General features: G+C 44.1%; 1 protein-coding gene across 4 annotated transcripts in view; it reads right to left on the reverse strand.

Annotated features, from left to right (window-relative positions):
* The window catches only part of UBE4A (ubiquitination factor E4A), a 45,330-nt gene that overhangs the window by 9,982 nt on the left and 18,606 nt on the right, over positions 1-16,742 (reverse strand). For 3 of the 4 annotated variants that reach the window (XM_014587928.2, XM_014587930.2, XM_027771998.1), the window contains 9 exons: positions 16,488-16,697; positions 15,259-15,592; positions 13,214-13,334; positions 11,058-11,362; positions 9,347-9,479; positions 7,598-7,785; positions 5,579-5,679; positions 5,373-5,486; positions 1,997-2,171 (listed from right to left, as the gene is read on the reverse strand). In XM_014587928.2, coding sequence (XP_014443414.1) covers positions 1,997-2,171; positions 5,373-5,486; positions 5,579-5,679; positions 7,598-7,785; positions 9,347-9,479; positions 11,058-11,362; positions 13,214-13,334; positions 15,259-15,592; positions 16,488-16,697 — 1,681 coding nt within the window. The remainder of the gene's footprint in view (positions 1-1,996; positions 2,172-5,372; positions 5,487-5,578; positions 5,680-7,597; positions 7,786-9,346; positions 9,480-11,057; positions 11,363-13,213; positions 13,335-15,258; positions 15,593-16,487; positions 16,698-16,742) is intronic. The other variant, XM_006148838.3, reaches the window with a different exon arrangement.

Raw genomic sequence — 16,742 nt, forward strand, 5'->3', positions numbered from 1 at the left:
ATTTCCTCAATTATATTAGCCACATTTCCAATGTCTAACAGCCACACATGGCTAGTGTGTACAGCACTGGATAGCCCAGATTCACGGAACATTTCTATTGTGTCGTTGGGAAGGTTGTGACTCATTTTTGCATACAAAACCAGACACCTACACCATGACTTTTCCAACGACCCAAAACCATCACAGAAGTTTTAGAGAAAATGGTTTCTCACTTTCCCTCTGTCTCTCCTCTCTGGTGAGCTCAGGTGCCCTATGGCAAAAGCCTTAAAAAAAAAAAAAAAAAAAAATCACAAGTGTTGATTTACACCATTTGTAAAAGCTACATATATCTTCAGTTTGGGACTGTACCATCAGTTATTTATTTTGTCTGTCTCTATTGGTGGACATTTCTGCTGTTTTAAATTTTTTCCAATTATAAGCATTTCACTAGTTGATCAACTTCATTGTGAATTAATTTACCTTGTAGACTCATTAGTTCTTCACAACAAACTTGTAAAGAAATGCTCAGTCATGGGGCATGAGCTCCACAAATTCTATTTATTTTTATTTTTTTATTTTTAAATTGAGGGCACATGTGCTCAACAGAGAGCAAGAGTCACCCCTGCCCCCACCCCCTCCATGGCTGTCATGCCACAGTCTCTTTTTCTCCATCCTGTCCAGATTTTGAGCACATAAGCAATGTACCTGGACATGAGGCTGGGATTTGAACTACCTTCAGCTGTGTGGGACCTGGCTCCCTTAACCACTAGGCTACAGGGCTGGGCCAGTTCCATAAATTAAAAAAATAAATTAATACATGCCAAACTTAACAAGGCAGATAGCATAATCATGCTTAGCAGTGTTTATTATTATTTTTTTTAGAGGTTTTTTTTTTTTTTTTTCACTATAGGGCGCGTGCGCTTGCTGGACAGAGAGAGACAGAGAGACAGAAATCGAGAAATCACCCCCTGGGGGGGATGCTCACGCCATAATCCCTTCTCCTCCATTCTCCTCTCGGGATCTTGGGCACGCATGCACACGTGCCCGGCCTGAGTTCTAAGCCACCGGGTCCAGGACGCGAACCGCGGTCGACTACATGGGAATCCAGCGACATAGCCATTACGCTAACTGCTGGTTCCCTGTTTATTATTATGATGATGATGATTTTAGGTTTCTGCCATAGGGTGCATGTGCATGCTGGAGAGAGAGAGAGAGAGAGACATAGAAAGTGAGAAATCACCCCCCGGGAGGAGGGCCACACCATAATGCCTTTTCCTCCAGTTCCTCTCAGGATTTGGGGCATGCATGCACATGCTCCTGGCATGAGTTTCAAGCTACTGGGTCTAGGACTCAAACTGCGGTTGGCCATGGGAAGTCCAGTGCCTTAACCACCACACCATCTGCTAGCCTGAGATTAGAAACTTTTTAAAAGAAGTCTTCATCTATTATCTGTTTCACACTGCCTTCTCTTGTGAGCATTGATTCCCATGTCATATTTAACTCAGGCACTAAAAATGATCATTTCAATAGACAGTCAATATGAAAACGGAAGTATTTCACATTATTTATGCTGAGCATTGCATTATACTAAGGCATATCCCAATTCAGACGAGCCACATCTTAAATGCTTGATAGTCACAAGTGGCTGGTGAATTAATAGTGCAGCTTCAGAGGGAGTAGAGATCAATGTCTTGGTAGATCTACCACTTTCATCCAGATTTGAGTGCATTTTCACATTAACAAACACATACATATGTATATTTGTATGGCTAACTGGTCCTCAAGAAAGATTTTACAAGTTACATTTTCTGGCAGCTGTGTGAGGGTGACCATGTGCTCATCCTGCCAAGAGTGGGTATCATCACTCTTTTTGAAACTTCTCTAGTGATTTGTTCCCCTCTCGGTTGCAGAGGATGCTGTCACCAGGGTCTGAGTTCTTAGTTTCGGATGATCCCTCAAGTGAGGCAGATCTTGACCTTCACACTTCCAAGGGGTAAGCAGTGCTTCGTGCCCTTACCTGACGTTAGGAAGGCGAGGGTGCCAATCGTCTCGTTGGACATGATATTATGGAAACGCGCCAGCTGTCCAAACATCTGCAGGCCAGCCTCCTTCTCTCGGCGGGCTTCTGGAGATAGACCGTCCCATTCACCTCGGTCCTTCTCAATCTGCTGAATCTTTATTTTGCTCAAATACTACAGAAACCAGAGGTAGAAATAAACCAGAGAACAGAGTGCAGTTGAAGGGCTATGACATATTAAAATCAAGTCAACTAAGTGGAGAAAACCAGAGACCATATACGACACAGGCCTTTACTTCTGAATATAGGGCTGAAGCTTAAAAAGAATTTTTTAGGAAGAAAATTGTGGGGCCAGTTACTGGCAGGATGGTTTTGGTAACTGGATCCCATATGGCTGACTGCATAGTTGAGTCTGGATTTGGCAACTTGAAAAATACTCCAGGTGTGTGTGTACATACATGCCCAAGATCTCAAGAAGAGACTGGAGGAGAAGGGACTCCATCCCCTTTGGGGGGATGTTTTCTTATGTTCCCCCTCTCTCTCTGTGAGCACATATGCGTTATAGCAAAAATTAAAAAAAAAAAGAAAGGGGACCAGCAGTTAGCATAATGGCTATGTGGCTGGACTCCCATGTAGTCGACCGTGGTTCATGTCCTGGACCTGGTGGCTTAAACTCACGCCGGGGGCATGTGCATGCGTGCCCAAGATCCTGAGAGGAGAATGGAGGAGAAGGGACTGCGGTGTGGCCATCCCCCCTGGGGGGTGATTTCTCGCTTTCTGTCTCTCTGTCTCTCTCTGTCTGTCTGGTGAGCGCACACACCCTATAGCAAAAACTTCTTCAAAAAAAAAGAAAGAAAGAAAGAAAGAAACTTGCTTTCCTACAGATTTGTTTCAGCTTGGGTAGATTCATAGGTAATTTCCCTAGAAACAGTACATTGTACTATAAAATAGTAAGATACATACTGTAATGTATGAAACCCAGTCACTCAGCACCCTCTACCACCACAACCAAAAAAACCCCAGAAAAGAAAGAAAACAAAATGCAAAAGACTGCTAATCAGAAATCCAAACCCTAGCAAACATCTAAGATGTCTGGAGGGAGAACCATAATTATTTAAAACTCTACCCCATCCTTGCGATTACAGCGAATGTGTTAAACTTAGGCTCATGAAAATACCATCTGCTGCTTCTTTGTGTCACACGGCTCTAGCTGTTTATAACGAGGGCCTGTTTATAATAAGACCTGCTCTCGTTTTCTAAGAAAACCTATCTTCAATCTTAAAGCACAGGGTTATGAAAAAAAACAGATCAAACCTTTCTCACAAATCAAATACGAGTTCCTCAGGGGCCTGCTAGGAACCAGTTCCTCAGTGAGAGGAGCTCATGACTGTCCAAGAGGCTGCCCTCAGGATTTGTTTGCTTTGGCTCATTTGCAGTCACTGCCCTGGCGGTCAGCCTATCACAGGGAAGGGAGTTTTGCTCTGAAGTGCTCTGAATAGTCACTCTCGGTTTCTACAGGCGTGATAAGGAGCTCCATAAGGGATGGTTAAGAAAATGATACACAAGCCCAGCAGGTGCCTTAATGGTTAAGCCGCTGGACTCCCATGTAGCTGACTGCAGTTTGAGTCTCGGGCCCAGTGTATGTGCGTGTGTGCCCAAAATCCCGAAAGGGGGGTGGGGAGAAGGGATTATGGTATGGCCATCCACCTGGGAAGTAATTTCTGTCTCTCTGTCTCTCCAGCAAGTCCACCAATCTTACAGCAAAAATCTCTCTTGAAAAATGAAAGAAAGAAAATGATATACCGAAGGAGCTGAGAGGCACCCAGCTGTATTTTATACTTTGTGAAACCTGTGTTGCATAATATAGTTAAGGATATAGGAGGCAGTAGACAGATGAAGAGTACTGGCAACTTGGAATTTTTATCTGAAAAAATATCCCAGGGATTGCATTTAAGTAGTAGTGCAAAACCCTTTTAGGACAGAGGGTTAAAACTCAAGCCTCAGTGAGCCACTGTTACTGATGTGTTGGATAGAAAATGGCTAAAAGTCACTGTCCAAAAAGCGAGAGCTTCTAGATCCTTTCTGTGGTGCCGGCCCGGTTAACCACCTCTGCCAGTGCACCTTAGGCTTTGTTATCCTACCTTTTCAACTCTGCTAAAGGATCCATCTCAGCCCATGTGGTGTCAATGACACTCGATCTTGGTTTCCTTTTTTTTTTTTTTTTTTTTGAGAGGTTTTTGCTATAGGGTGCGTGCGCTCGCCAGACAGACAGAGAGAGACAGAGAGACAGAAAGTGAGAAATCACCCCCCAGGGGGGATGGCCACGCAGCAATCCCTTCTCCTCCATTCTCCTCTTGGGATCTTGGGCACGCACGCACACGCGCCCAGCGTGAGTTTTAAGCCACCAGGTCCAAGACGCGAACCGTGGTCGACTACGTGGGAGTCCAGCGACATAGCCTTTACGCTAACTGCTGGTTCCCTTGATCTTGGTTTCTAGTGGAACAATAGTTGAGAGAGTTCTATAATGACAAGCTTGAGGTATACTTACTACTTACAAAATTTTGATGTTCAAAAATGGGTACTGGGGCACAAGGATTATGCCAGTGTACTTAAAAGGTAAGAAGTATGTACTGATGGTGACCTCATGGTAGAAGAGTAGTTTGATCTTTTTTAATGGTTTTCTTCTTTAACTATTTATTTAAAAGGAATTTTACTTGACTTTATTCATTTATTTTAATTTGATCAGAGAGGGAGGGACAGAGTGAGAAAGTGAAAAAGCAAGCTGCCATGTCTAGGACTTGAACCATGGTCAGCCATGTGAGAGTCAAGCTCCCTTAACCATCACACCACCTGCTGGCCCCAAGAATAGTTCAATCATCATCTTCTTTTTGAGAGGTTTTGGCTATAGGGTACGTGCTCTTGCCAAAAAGGTAGAGAAAGCAGAGAGAGAAAGAGACAAAAAGCGAGAAATCACCCCCAGGGTGGATGGCCATCCTGCAATCCCTTCTCCTCCATCCTCCTCTTGGGATCTTGAGCACGCATGCACATGCACCTGGTGTGAGTTTAAGCCACCAGGTCTGGGACTTGAACAGCGGTCGACTACATCGGAGTCCAGTGACATAGCCATTACGCCAACTGCTGGTCCCCTCAATCATTTTTTATTTAAACTTCTTTTTACTTATTTCTATTTGCTATTATTATTTTTTAATTTGACCAGACAGGAACAGAAAGGGAGAGAGAAAGAGAAAGTGAGAAAGCAAGCCACCAGGTCAGGTCAGGGACTCAAACCACAGTCAGCCATGTGGGATTCCAGCACCTTTAACAACCACGCCACCTGCTGGCCCCAGTTCAATAATTTTTAAGAAATATTTTTTACCTGTATGGCTTCATCCAAAAGGAAGATGGCATCATTCATTAGCAGGTTAAGAAAGCGGAGGAAAAGTGGGGGATTCATGGCTTCTAAATTCTTAGAGGCATAGTCGGCCAAATCCTGTAAGTCCCAGCCCAGGAGAAAACCATTTTAGTGCTCAGTCAATACCCTATGGGCTTATCTGAAGCAAAGGACTTTACCAAAACTCTCACCTTAATGCTTTCCCGATAGGGATCTGTCCCCCACATGTATCTCAGGATGGGGTACATGGGGCGGCGGTAATTGAACTTCTGTTCAAACTGATGGGGGTCTCCTGGAGGAAGGCAAGAGCACGAGAATCAGCACTGACAGTGACGTCAGAGCAAGAGTGAGAGCTTTTGTCTGTGCAGGTCATTTTCTTTTCTTTTGTGTGTGTTGAGCGCTCTGGAAAAAGGTGTCCAAGTTGTTTCTAGATGCCTAGAGCTGTGGCCAAATGTTTTGTCATTTCCTTACTGACAGAACAGAGGGAGATCTTAGTGAACAAGGGGCAGGGCTGTGTAAGGGAGTCAAAGGAAGGGGCAGTAGGAGGCATGGTGGTTAAGGTGATGTTTCCCACATGTCCCCGAACTGGTGGCCTGAAGAACACATCGGGCGCATGTGCGTGCCCAAAATCCCAAGAGGGAAATAGAGTAGAAGAGATTGCGGTGTGGCCCTCCTCCCTGGGAAGTGATTTCTAACTCCCCCACCCCTCTGCCTGTCTCTCTATGGCAAGCACACACAGCCTATAGGAAAAAAAAAAAAAAAACTAAGGGAGACACATGCGTCTACCTCCAAATGTGGAATACTTGTCAGACCCTGAGTGTGGCCTATGGGCTGGCCACTATGGCAGTAACAGTCAGGGGCAGAGTGGGACACTGAGTAACCAGACATTCTCCACAAGCAAAGTCCCAACTGTGACTATGAAAAATCAGGCCAGAAGCTAAAAATATGTGGCTCATACTACTTCGGAAATAAAAAGGTGTCTTTAGAGCTCTATGGGCTGGGTCACATAATAAAGGAAGAGCAAAGTTTGGGGTCAGAGGACAGGTCTTCATCCAAGCTCTTTTTAATTCAAATCTCTTAACCTTTTTTGACTTATGATTCCTCAGAAATGAAACAGAGATCGCATGACATGACAAGTGTTTGGTTGCATGGTACAATGAGATAATTGCAGTAATTTATTGTACAACTCCTCATGCATCATGAAGATTTACATGTACTATTTCACGTAATCCTCACTTCGACCCATTTACAGATGAGAAAATGAAGGCTCATGGGTGACAAGTGACAAAGCCAGAATCCAAATATGGAAATACAGCTTATAAAATGTTAAATGCCTCTTTCAATGATTGTTGTATTTAACACTGGGTGGTAGGACATCCCATTTAGAAGGGATACCTTGCTTACTGGTTGAGATAGGGTACTATTTAATCAAACAGAATAAGAGAGAGAAAAGCAATGTTGACTGCTATAATTTTTTTTTTCTGAGAGATTTTTCTGCGATAGGGCATGTAGTATGCTCACCAGAGAGACAGAGACAGACAGAGAGACAGAAAGTGAGAAATCACCCCTCAGGGAGGATGGCCATGCCGCAATCCCTTCTCCTCCATCCAGTCTCCTCTTAGGATCTTAGGCACACAGGGACGTGTGCTTGGTTTAAGTTTAAGCCACCAGGTCCAGGACTCAAACCATGGTTGACTACATGGGCGTCCAGTGACATAGCGATTACACCAACTGCTGGTCCCCCCAACTGCTATAATTCTTAATCTAACAATTTAGTTGTTAGGCAGTCACAGTCTCCACTATTCCAGTTCTGAGGCAGGCAAAAACAGTAACCTAGGTTTTAATCACACAGCCTAATTTGTTTAATTATAATGTGATCAAGCAATATAATAAAGTGGATGATATGTAGGTTTTTTAGGTGAGGCGGACCTGGTTCTATCACTTTTTAGTTGTATGACATGGACAAATGATTCCATCTTTTTGAACATCTGTGTCTTCTTATGTAAAACAGAACAAGAGAATAAAGCTTTTCAGGCGGTGGAAAACGAGTGAGTTAATTGTAAGAGATGCACTTGGCGTCAAGCCTGGCACACGCCATGCACCTGATAAATGACAGCTGGGCATTTCGTGATGTTCAAATACCGAGCGAGCTGTGGGACTCCACCCGTAGTAGCTTCTCAGCTCTGGATCTGGCTTCATAACTGATTTACCTGTAAACTCAATGTCCACAAAAACCTTGATCAGGGCTTCTGCAAGTTGGGGTGCAAACGAATAGCTGCAGAACACACGTTTCCGGTGGAACACACTGGAGACCAAGGGATTAGGGGCCTGATCCAGGTGGGGCATCACGGCTTCCAGCACCTCAGCTAGCTTGGCCCTCAGGTGGGGGTTCTTCATTCTGCAAAGGCAGCAGAAGGCAAGGAAGCTGAGCTCCCAAATGTATGACTGTTTCCGTACATGAGCAGCTGAAACACCCTGTCCTACCATTATTAGGAAAAAAACAGCATCTACTTTTGCAGTTTTGTCAGAAATTTCTCAGGACTCTTTAGAAGACAGCTTACCAAATATGAGGATGAATGAGTAATTAGGTTATTGTGGATTGCTGAGCTATTCTGTTTACCTCTCTCTTTTTTTTTTTTGGAGAGGTTTTTTTGCTATAGGGCGCGTGGGCTTGCCAGACAGACAGAGAGAGACAAAGGGACAGGGGGCGGGCGCTTGCCAGACAGAGAAAGACAGAGACAGAAAGCGAGAAATCACCCCACAGGGGGGATGGTCATGCCGCAATCCCTTCTCCTCCATTCTCCTCTCGGGATCTTGGGCACCCACGCACACGCGCCTGGCATGAGTTTTAAGCCACCGGGTCTGGGACGTGAACCACGGTGGACTACGTGGGAGTCCAGCGACATAGCCATTACACTAACTGCTGGTTCCCTTACCTCTCTTTAATATAACACATCATTTACTGCTTACTACTCTCTGATAATTTTACCTGAGACAGGTTGCCTTTCTGAGCCTTTTAAGAATAATTATCTTATTACCCACAACGTATATACTGATACAACGGGTGCCTGATAAACATTTGCTGACTCATGACTTCTCGCGAGGCCTGCTCAGCTCCATGAAGGACTGGCTTCTATGTCTCACTGATGCTGCTCAGGGAACTGTGAGTCCACATTGCTGTGCAGCAAATCTTCACTTTTATACACAGAGTTTCAGCTTCCTTTGGCCTATGCACCAAAAACCTCAGGGAAGCAATTCTATAGTATCTTCCTTTGGGAAAGGGGGACCAGCCAGTGGCATGGTGGTTAGGGTAAATGTATCTACATGGTTGGCTGCATGGTTTGATTCCCAGACCTGGAGGGTTAAGAAACACATGGGGCATGTGTGAGTGTGGGTGTTCCCAAAATCCCAAAAGGAGGGACTGGTGTGTGACCATCCCTCATGGAGAGGGACGCTTTCTTATTTTCTTTCTCCCTCCAGTGAGTGCAAGTGTCCTCTAGCAAAAAATAAAAAAGCAAGCAAGCAAATAAATAAATAAATAAATAAGCTATGGGTGAGGAGACTTGAGATCACAAAAACTCTGACCTAAGTTTACTGCTCAGCCTCCTCAGAAAAGCAAGAGCGAGATTAGCTACTATGCACTTACAAGATCATTCTCAGCTGGCTGCCACTGTGAGGTTTCTGGTGTTATGGGGACGATTTTGACCAGGGACTAGCAGTGGAATCCCCACCAGGTACCTTATCCGTAGGTTCAAGTTCTCTGGGCAAAGGCCTCTGCTTATTATGCCTCCCAGCAGTGGGACCTGAGGCTCCTATAAGGATGCTCAGGTGACTCATTAATGTCAGTGACTCCTGAAGGCAACCCCTTATGATTTAGGCCTGTTTATTTCTCGGCTCGGAAGGCTTCTGAATGTCTTGCAGTTCTAAACAGTGACAGGGCCCAGGACTCAGTGCTTCACCTTTCTATGCTTCCAGTGAAAATGGTGATGAAGTGAAGGACGTGCTCCAGGGAATCTGCTGATGTCTCCAAGATGTCATCAGCAAAGCGGCGGAGGAAAATGAGGAAGTCACCAAGGTTATCTGCAAAGAATTCTGAGGAAGAAAGTTCCGCTGGAATTAGCCAGATGTCTGTCCTACGTAACATCTGTATTTCTTCTTTTTGCCTTACTTAAGGTTACAAAACCTGAACGTCTTGTTGGTACTAGGGATGGGGACAGGTTAATGAATGTGGAATCTCGTTTAAATGTTAAGACAACTTTTACTTCCAAGTAGATGTATGTGCAGCGATGACCACAATACTGTCGGCACACTAGTGTACTGCCACATACACTCCTCCACTCTCAAGAGTAACTACGGTTTAAACCAAACAACTCTTTGTGGTCTGAAGACTCATTAATAAAGATGAACCCACTAGAGACGGTGGCAGCTAGCCTCCGGGACAGTACTCTAGTGATCCTTGCCTCCTGGTATGCATGCCCGTGGGTAGTCCCCTCCCCTCCTATAATCTTCCAAGGCACACAGCAGAAGTGATGGCATGTCATTTCCAAGATCAGGTTCCATTTTGGTCACTTGCTCAGAGAAGGGGGGCAGCTGTCATGTAATGAGTACCGAGAACAGACGCAAGTGGCCGAGAAAAGAGGCGGCTGGCCAAAAGTGCAAGCAACCGAGGCCTGTCAACAGCCGCGTGACTGTGCTTGTAAGCGGACCTCCAGCCCTAGGCGAGCGCTCGGATTCCTATGGCTCTGACCGACAGCCTGGCTGCACCCTCATGAAAGACTGAGGCAGAGCCTGCCAGCCAAGTGCGCCTGGATTCCTGACCCATGGAAACTCAGGGAGACCATATTTGCAGTTTTAAGTTGCTATGCTACGTTTGGGGATAATTCGCTACAATGAAATACATGTGGGGGCTTCAAAAAGCGTACGGAAGATGCGTATTATGAAAATATTAAATGAAGGTTTCAAACTTTTTTGCACCAAAATAAACGTGTCCTTTAATTCCATTTTTCCATGAACTTTATGAATGCCCAATATAGCAACCGAGAACATGTAACCTGATTTGACGGACCGTATCTGTGAGAGCCTCACTGACAGACACACACTCATAACACTGGCAGTTAACTTGTGTGCTAACCAACAGGTTATTTTATTTTTAAAGCTCGGGAGTGCTGGCAGGTGGCATGGTGGCTAAGGGCACTGTACTCCCACATGACTGACTGTGGTTCGAGTCCCAGACCTGGCAGCTTGCTTTCTCACTTTCCTTTTCTCTCTCTCTCACTCTGTTTCTTTCTGGTCAAACTTAAATAAATAAGTAAATAAAATTAAATAACATAATTCTTTAAAAAAAAAAATTAAAGAAGCCCATGGACACTTAAGATAAATTTTAAGTGAATAATAATATTAATAATAGAAACTAACAGCTCTGAAAAACCTGAATGCACTTAATCCCTTGAAGAGGATCTTCTGACATGCATACCAGCAGGAACATGAGGGAAGGCACAAACTGATAGTACACCCCATGCTTTGCCTAGTAGGTATTACCTACATGTTTAAGTGGTTTCTCTAAAAACAATGGAATAACGACTTGGGAAAGGTGTTCAGAGGATTCAGCTTCCTAAGTGACCCAGTTAGGCTGATGATAAGTGGGGAGTCCCCAGGGGAGAGTCCGCTTACCTGGCACGTAAGCCAAGGAGCTGTAGTCATCTGGCAAAGGAAAGGTTAGCTCTACTGGCTGTGAGCCCTCATTGCCTATGGCCAGTTGGACCAGCAGAACTGCCATGGACACCTGCAAGTTCAGGCAGTTCTGTAGCATCTGTGGCTCAGTCATGGCCGTCTTGGTGGAAAGATAGATGGTCATCAGTCGTTCAAACTGCTCGCGGAGGCTGTCGGCAGCAGGGCTCGAACTCTGCTGCGCATCCCGCCAGGCGACCTGCAGCCGATGCAGGTTCTGGTTGATTTTTACCATCTGATCATGCAACCTGCCCCCAAAGAGCAGAAGAGACTGGGTCAGAGAGGCTTCCTACAGACGTCGTAGTGCAAACCTTCTCAGAAAAACAAATACTACATCGTTTATTCCACCCTTCTCTTTAAGGAGTGGCAGTTGTGATGATGCAGATGACTTGTTTTGGACAGGACAGGAGCAAGGGGTGTAGCACTAGGAGAATGTTACCAAATATCCAACACAACTGAAACTAATCACAAACCGTTAGTGGGTTTTAGCTGAAGTGCTGCATCTAAAGAGCAGGAGCCGGGCTGAGCAGGCCGTAGGGCGCACGCTATTCTGTCACATAAATAATCATCAGGCACGGTACACGAAGCCCAGCAAGGTAGTAGTACACCATGGAAGTGCAGTGCTCATACTCTGATGGGCCTTTCCATGGTTAGCAGAAAATTAAGGTGGTAAAGGGTCTCTAGATTAGTAACGGCCACATATAGACTAGTAGCCACTTGGGATGTGACCCAAGAGCTGCTTCCAGCTCTCTGCTGTTTGATATACAGTGAATCAGTCTTCACGACAGGTCAGCCAAATATTCTCTACTGAAAAGGAGACCCAAAACTCAGTCTGGATCACTTTCTATGTGGATAGTCCAAAACCCCCTCCCTGGATCCTGCAGGTAAGGTCTAGGGCTAGTCAATACTGGAAAACTGGACGATATCCACTTCTGTGTTTGAATCTAGACAGCTGAGCATGCTGAGGTTATATACGTGCTAATCATTTACCCAATGGCTGATTTAAAATGTCGATGATGAAATACAAAAATTCTCTAATAGAGACACAATTAAGAATAGAAAAATTTTCTAATAAAAGCACAATTCCATTTTCCTAGTAGTTTGTTGATTAAACAGTTTTGAAAAATAATTTGTCAATTTAAGTATCCTGAAGAGGCACTAAAAATCGCTACCCCTGGCCCACCCATGGTGGCCAAGGGGAGGGTGCCACTGCACAGTGGCTGAGACCCAACCTAAACAGGCTGGGCAAAGGGACATGCCCCTGTGGTCCTGGTTGGCTGGGAGGCTGGGACAGGGGGACTGCATGGCGTGGTGAGACCCTATCAAGAGAGTTAACTCATGAAAAAGTACAAACAAAAGATAAAACCAAAAACGAAGCTGCTATTCCCAATACCTCTACCTACAGACAATGACTAAGCTGGTATGTTCCCCCTTTGTTTATACTCATAGTCATAAATAGCTAAATCAGAAAGAAGAAAATTACTGGAGGTATGACTAGTCAGAACCAAAACTATTTTTGGAGTCTAGTTCTCATGTCTTCACACTTCTAGGATGCTCTTTTTCTTAGATACATAGATCTTTTATAATCCTATTGGAATCTCATGAATTTCTGTCGACACTGTAGAATATAATAAAGGTTGGCCTTTTCCATCAGTAGTTAGTAATGAAAATCCAAAGGAACAAAGTGAAATGTAAAACAAAATGAAACAAATGTAAAACAAAGTGAAATGAAAACAATTCCACTTTCCCAGATGACAATCACAATAACTTGTAAATATAGAGAATATATCTACATATATAAAATTTAAGTATATAAAAGATATGTTTAAGTTCACATCAAAAAAGTTAGAAATAAATTTAAGTAATCTGAACAAAGCCAATCATGTAAACACAAATAAGTGTATACAACTTCCTTTGAGAGGGAGAGAGAGAGAGAGAGAGAGAGAGAGAGAGGAGAGAGAGAGAGAGAGAAAGAGAGCAACAAGCTATCAGGTCCGGGACTTGAACCACAGTCAGCCATGTGGGAGTCCAGCACCTTAACCACCACGCCACCTGCTGGCCCCAAAACAGTTCTTTTCTAGTAACACCAGAGGACTTACCTGTGAAATCCCAAATACAGGGTGTACTCTGTCAGGGCAAGGTTCTCTGTTACAAGGTTATAGCTCTGAGGAAACGTCGGTTCTTGCACGGCTGGGATCAAACAGGTTTCCTTGTCCAAACCTCCAAGTTAAAAGAAACAGTTAACGGTCTGCCATCCCTAACTTAGTTGCTAGTCTTCCCTTTGTCTTGTTCATCGCCTATACTGCTAGCAGGGACCCTTTCTTAAAGACAAACCTTGTGATGTTACTTCTTGTCTGAAATGATATGTTGGCTTCTTACTATCTCGGGAAGTACAGTTACATCTCTTTTGCTTGACCATAAAGTCGTCAAAAATTAAAAGGAACAATTAACACTGTAAATATTTTTTCAAGTAATAGGCAAGTAATGGATTATTTGTATTTATTTTGTGCTTTTTTTGTATTTATGCTTAATTGGTAACCACAATTTATTGCATATTTTAAATGGCTAGAAGAGAGGATTTTGAATGTTCCCAACACAACGTAACATAAATGACCAAGGGGAAGGATATGCTAATTAATTCCTGAATTGATTACACAGTGCAGTCATGCATCGGAAAATTACACCGTACCCCATAAATTTGAACAATTTTTATTTGATTTTGGACAGATATCTTTATTTATTTATTTTAAAAAAAGTCTGTTATAGGGTGCATGTGCTTACCAGAGAGAAAAAGAGAGAGAGAAAAAAAAAATCACTCCCTAGAGGGGATGGTAATGCCACAATCCCTTTTCCTTCATTCATGTCTATAGAGATTTGGGGCACGCATGCACGCACATGCACCCAGTGTGACTTTCACAGCTTGAAAGTCACACTTTCATTGATGGAATCCAGCCACCTTAACCTCCACACCACCTGCTGGCCCAGGTATCATTTTTATAATTAAGGTAATTATAAAACTGGAAGGAAACACATCAAAATTAAGAGTAAGTTCCTTTGTAGGGTAGAATTGTGAATCATTTAGTTTCTTTCCATTTCTCTCTATTATTCAAGTTTTCTGTGATCTCCTTCTCCCCAGACCCACTTCCTCTACTTCTCACCCCACTCTCATCTACCCCTTGCCCTTGCCCCATAGAGGTTATCACTGTTCCTCAATCAAGACTCCCCACAGCTGTAAGTTCTTATCTTTGCTATCACACTGTATAAAGGGGCTCTCCCACTCCTTTGCCCAGTAAAACTCAACTCATTTTTCAACACTTGGCCACAAAGACCTCTAACTTCTACAGGGCTGATTATTCACTTCCTTCTCTGTGCCCAACAGCTTAGACTTATACCATATTATCGTCATCTGTTAACATATCTTGCCCTCGGGTCTGGCAGGTGGCGTGGTGGTTGAGGGCACTGGACTCCCACATGGCCGACTGAACTTTAAGTCCCGGACCTGGTGGCTTACTTTCTCACTCTCTCTTTCTCTCTCGCTGTCCCTCTCTGGTCAAATTAAAATAAGTAAGTAAAATAATGCTTAAGAAAATTGCGTTCTTCTGGAGCCTCTGAGTTCAAAAAGGAGAAGGACTGTGTTTTATTCCTTTTATAAAAAATGAATGTATATGATGCTGCCAAATCTAGACAGAAAGATGCAGTAAAGCACATTTAAAAGCTACCAGTTGGGAGCCAGCAGGTGGCATGGTGGTTAAGGTGCTAGACTCCCCACATGGCTGACCATGGTTTGAGTCCCAGTGGCTTGAACAATCACACTGGGCATGTGTACATATGTGCCCAAAACCACAAGAGGAGAATGGAAGAGAAGGGATTGTGGTGTGGCCATCTCCCTTGGGAGGAGGGTGATTTCTCACCTTCCTTCTGTCTCTCTCTAGCAAGTGCACTTTATGGCAAAAACCTTAAAAAACAAAAACAAACAAAAAGCTACTAGCTGTTAAAAGTCTGCCTTAAAATTTTAAACATAATTCTGCTTTCTGCCTTATCTCTTTTCAGAGAGGTACTTTGTAAAAAAGGATAAGGAAGCATATACTTTAGATATTACCCACACACACACACAGCAGTTTAGAAAAGCCCGGTTCTTCCCTACCTCTCATGTGTACATTTTTGGTTTTTCGTTCTTCATCGTTCAGCTCCTTCAGGGCACAGTAAGTGGGATTAAAGGTGAGAAGCCGAGAGGATCTGGGTTTGCAAAATGGCTGGCAGAGCTTCAGGAGAGCAGCGCCCAGATTCAGAAAGAAGGCATCTGAGGCGTACATTTGGAAGAAGATTTCCGGCATCTGATTGGCCCAGATCTTGGTGCGGCCCGCGTTTGCATGCAAACAGTTCCCAAGCCAGGACAAGATAGAGTGTTTGGTTTCTGGAGAGAGCTGGAGTAAGTTCTTCAGCATCTGGTAGATCTTTTCATGGAACTGAGCCATGAACTGTGTAACCAGAAAACACAACCAGAGAACATGCCAGTTTCATAATCTGAAAACTTTTTATTCCCAAACCTTAGCAACTGGCAGTTTCTAAAAATACACTAATCCTAATCTTTCCCCTCACTTTTCCTGGGCCTTATCCCCAGCTCTGATTTTAAAATATACATACAGATTTACGGAATCTTCTTAGAGATTTTTCTGATCAGTTGCCAAACTGCAGACCACATCACACAGTTTTTTTTAATGACAAAGGGTTAAAATGGTAAGTATGTATGGCTTTGCTTGCTATATGGTCTCTGCAGTAATTATTCGACCCCACCATGTGACATGAAACCCAGCCATGAACGATGCACAGAAGAATGGGCATGGCTGTGTTCAACAGAACCTTGTTTACAGAAACAGGCAGAGGCCAGATCTGGACACTGCCATGGTTTGCCAACCCCTGCTCAGGCGGTTGTGACGATCAAATGGTGAGGGCAGACTGTCGCAGATTCTACCATTTAAATGCCTCATGTGGGCTGGACCTCGACTATAATTTATGCTAAGAAACCCAAATGGAGAGAACATAGGTGGTGGTGGTGGGGGGTCGATTTATAAGGTGCCATTCAATGAAAAGATTTTGGAGCAAAATTCTAAGAAATAGCTCAGTGAGAAACACGAGGGTGGAGGGGAAGGGGCAGTGCCACAGCACACGGCACAGGGCAATGGCAGCTCATCCTTACCCCACAAAGAGGTCGGCCCTCGGTTTTTAGCACAGGCTAAAAAGAGGGCAGTCTCTCTACATGATTATGGTAAAAGTCAACCAGATCCATTTGCTTTCCCAGAGAGGCTGGAGCAGCCTTATCTGTATCTGCTTCCTGAGGAAACTATTTAACCTAAGGTCAGGGGGCTGCGATACCCCGGTGAGCGGTTCCACCTGATGAATGTTGGCCTCCTGTACTCTGATCTCCTGGGGACTGGAACGAGATGGATTCAGGAAGTAGCCATGGTTCTCTACCACACCAGGAGTCTTTAATAAGCAGGAGATATTCAGAATTACTCCCAGCAAGGTCTTCTGGTACATCTGCCCATTGCTGGGGTCCTTGGGCTGGATGTATTCCACGAATACCTGTGGGAAAAGACAAACACTACTTATTTGTCTATATAGTGAGAT

Source organism: Tupaia chinensis, unplaced genomic scaffold (genome assembly GCF_000334495.1).
Source record: "Tupaia chinensis unplaced genomic scaffold, TupChi_1.0 Scaffold000247_1, whole genome shotgun sequence".
Lineage (NCBI taxonomy): Eukaryota > Metazoa > Chordata > Mammalia > Scandentia > Tupaiidae > Tupaia > Tupaia belangeri.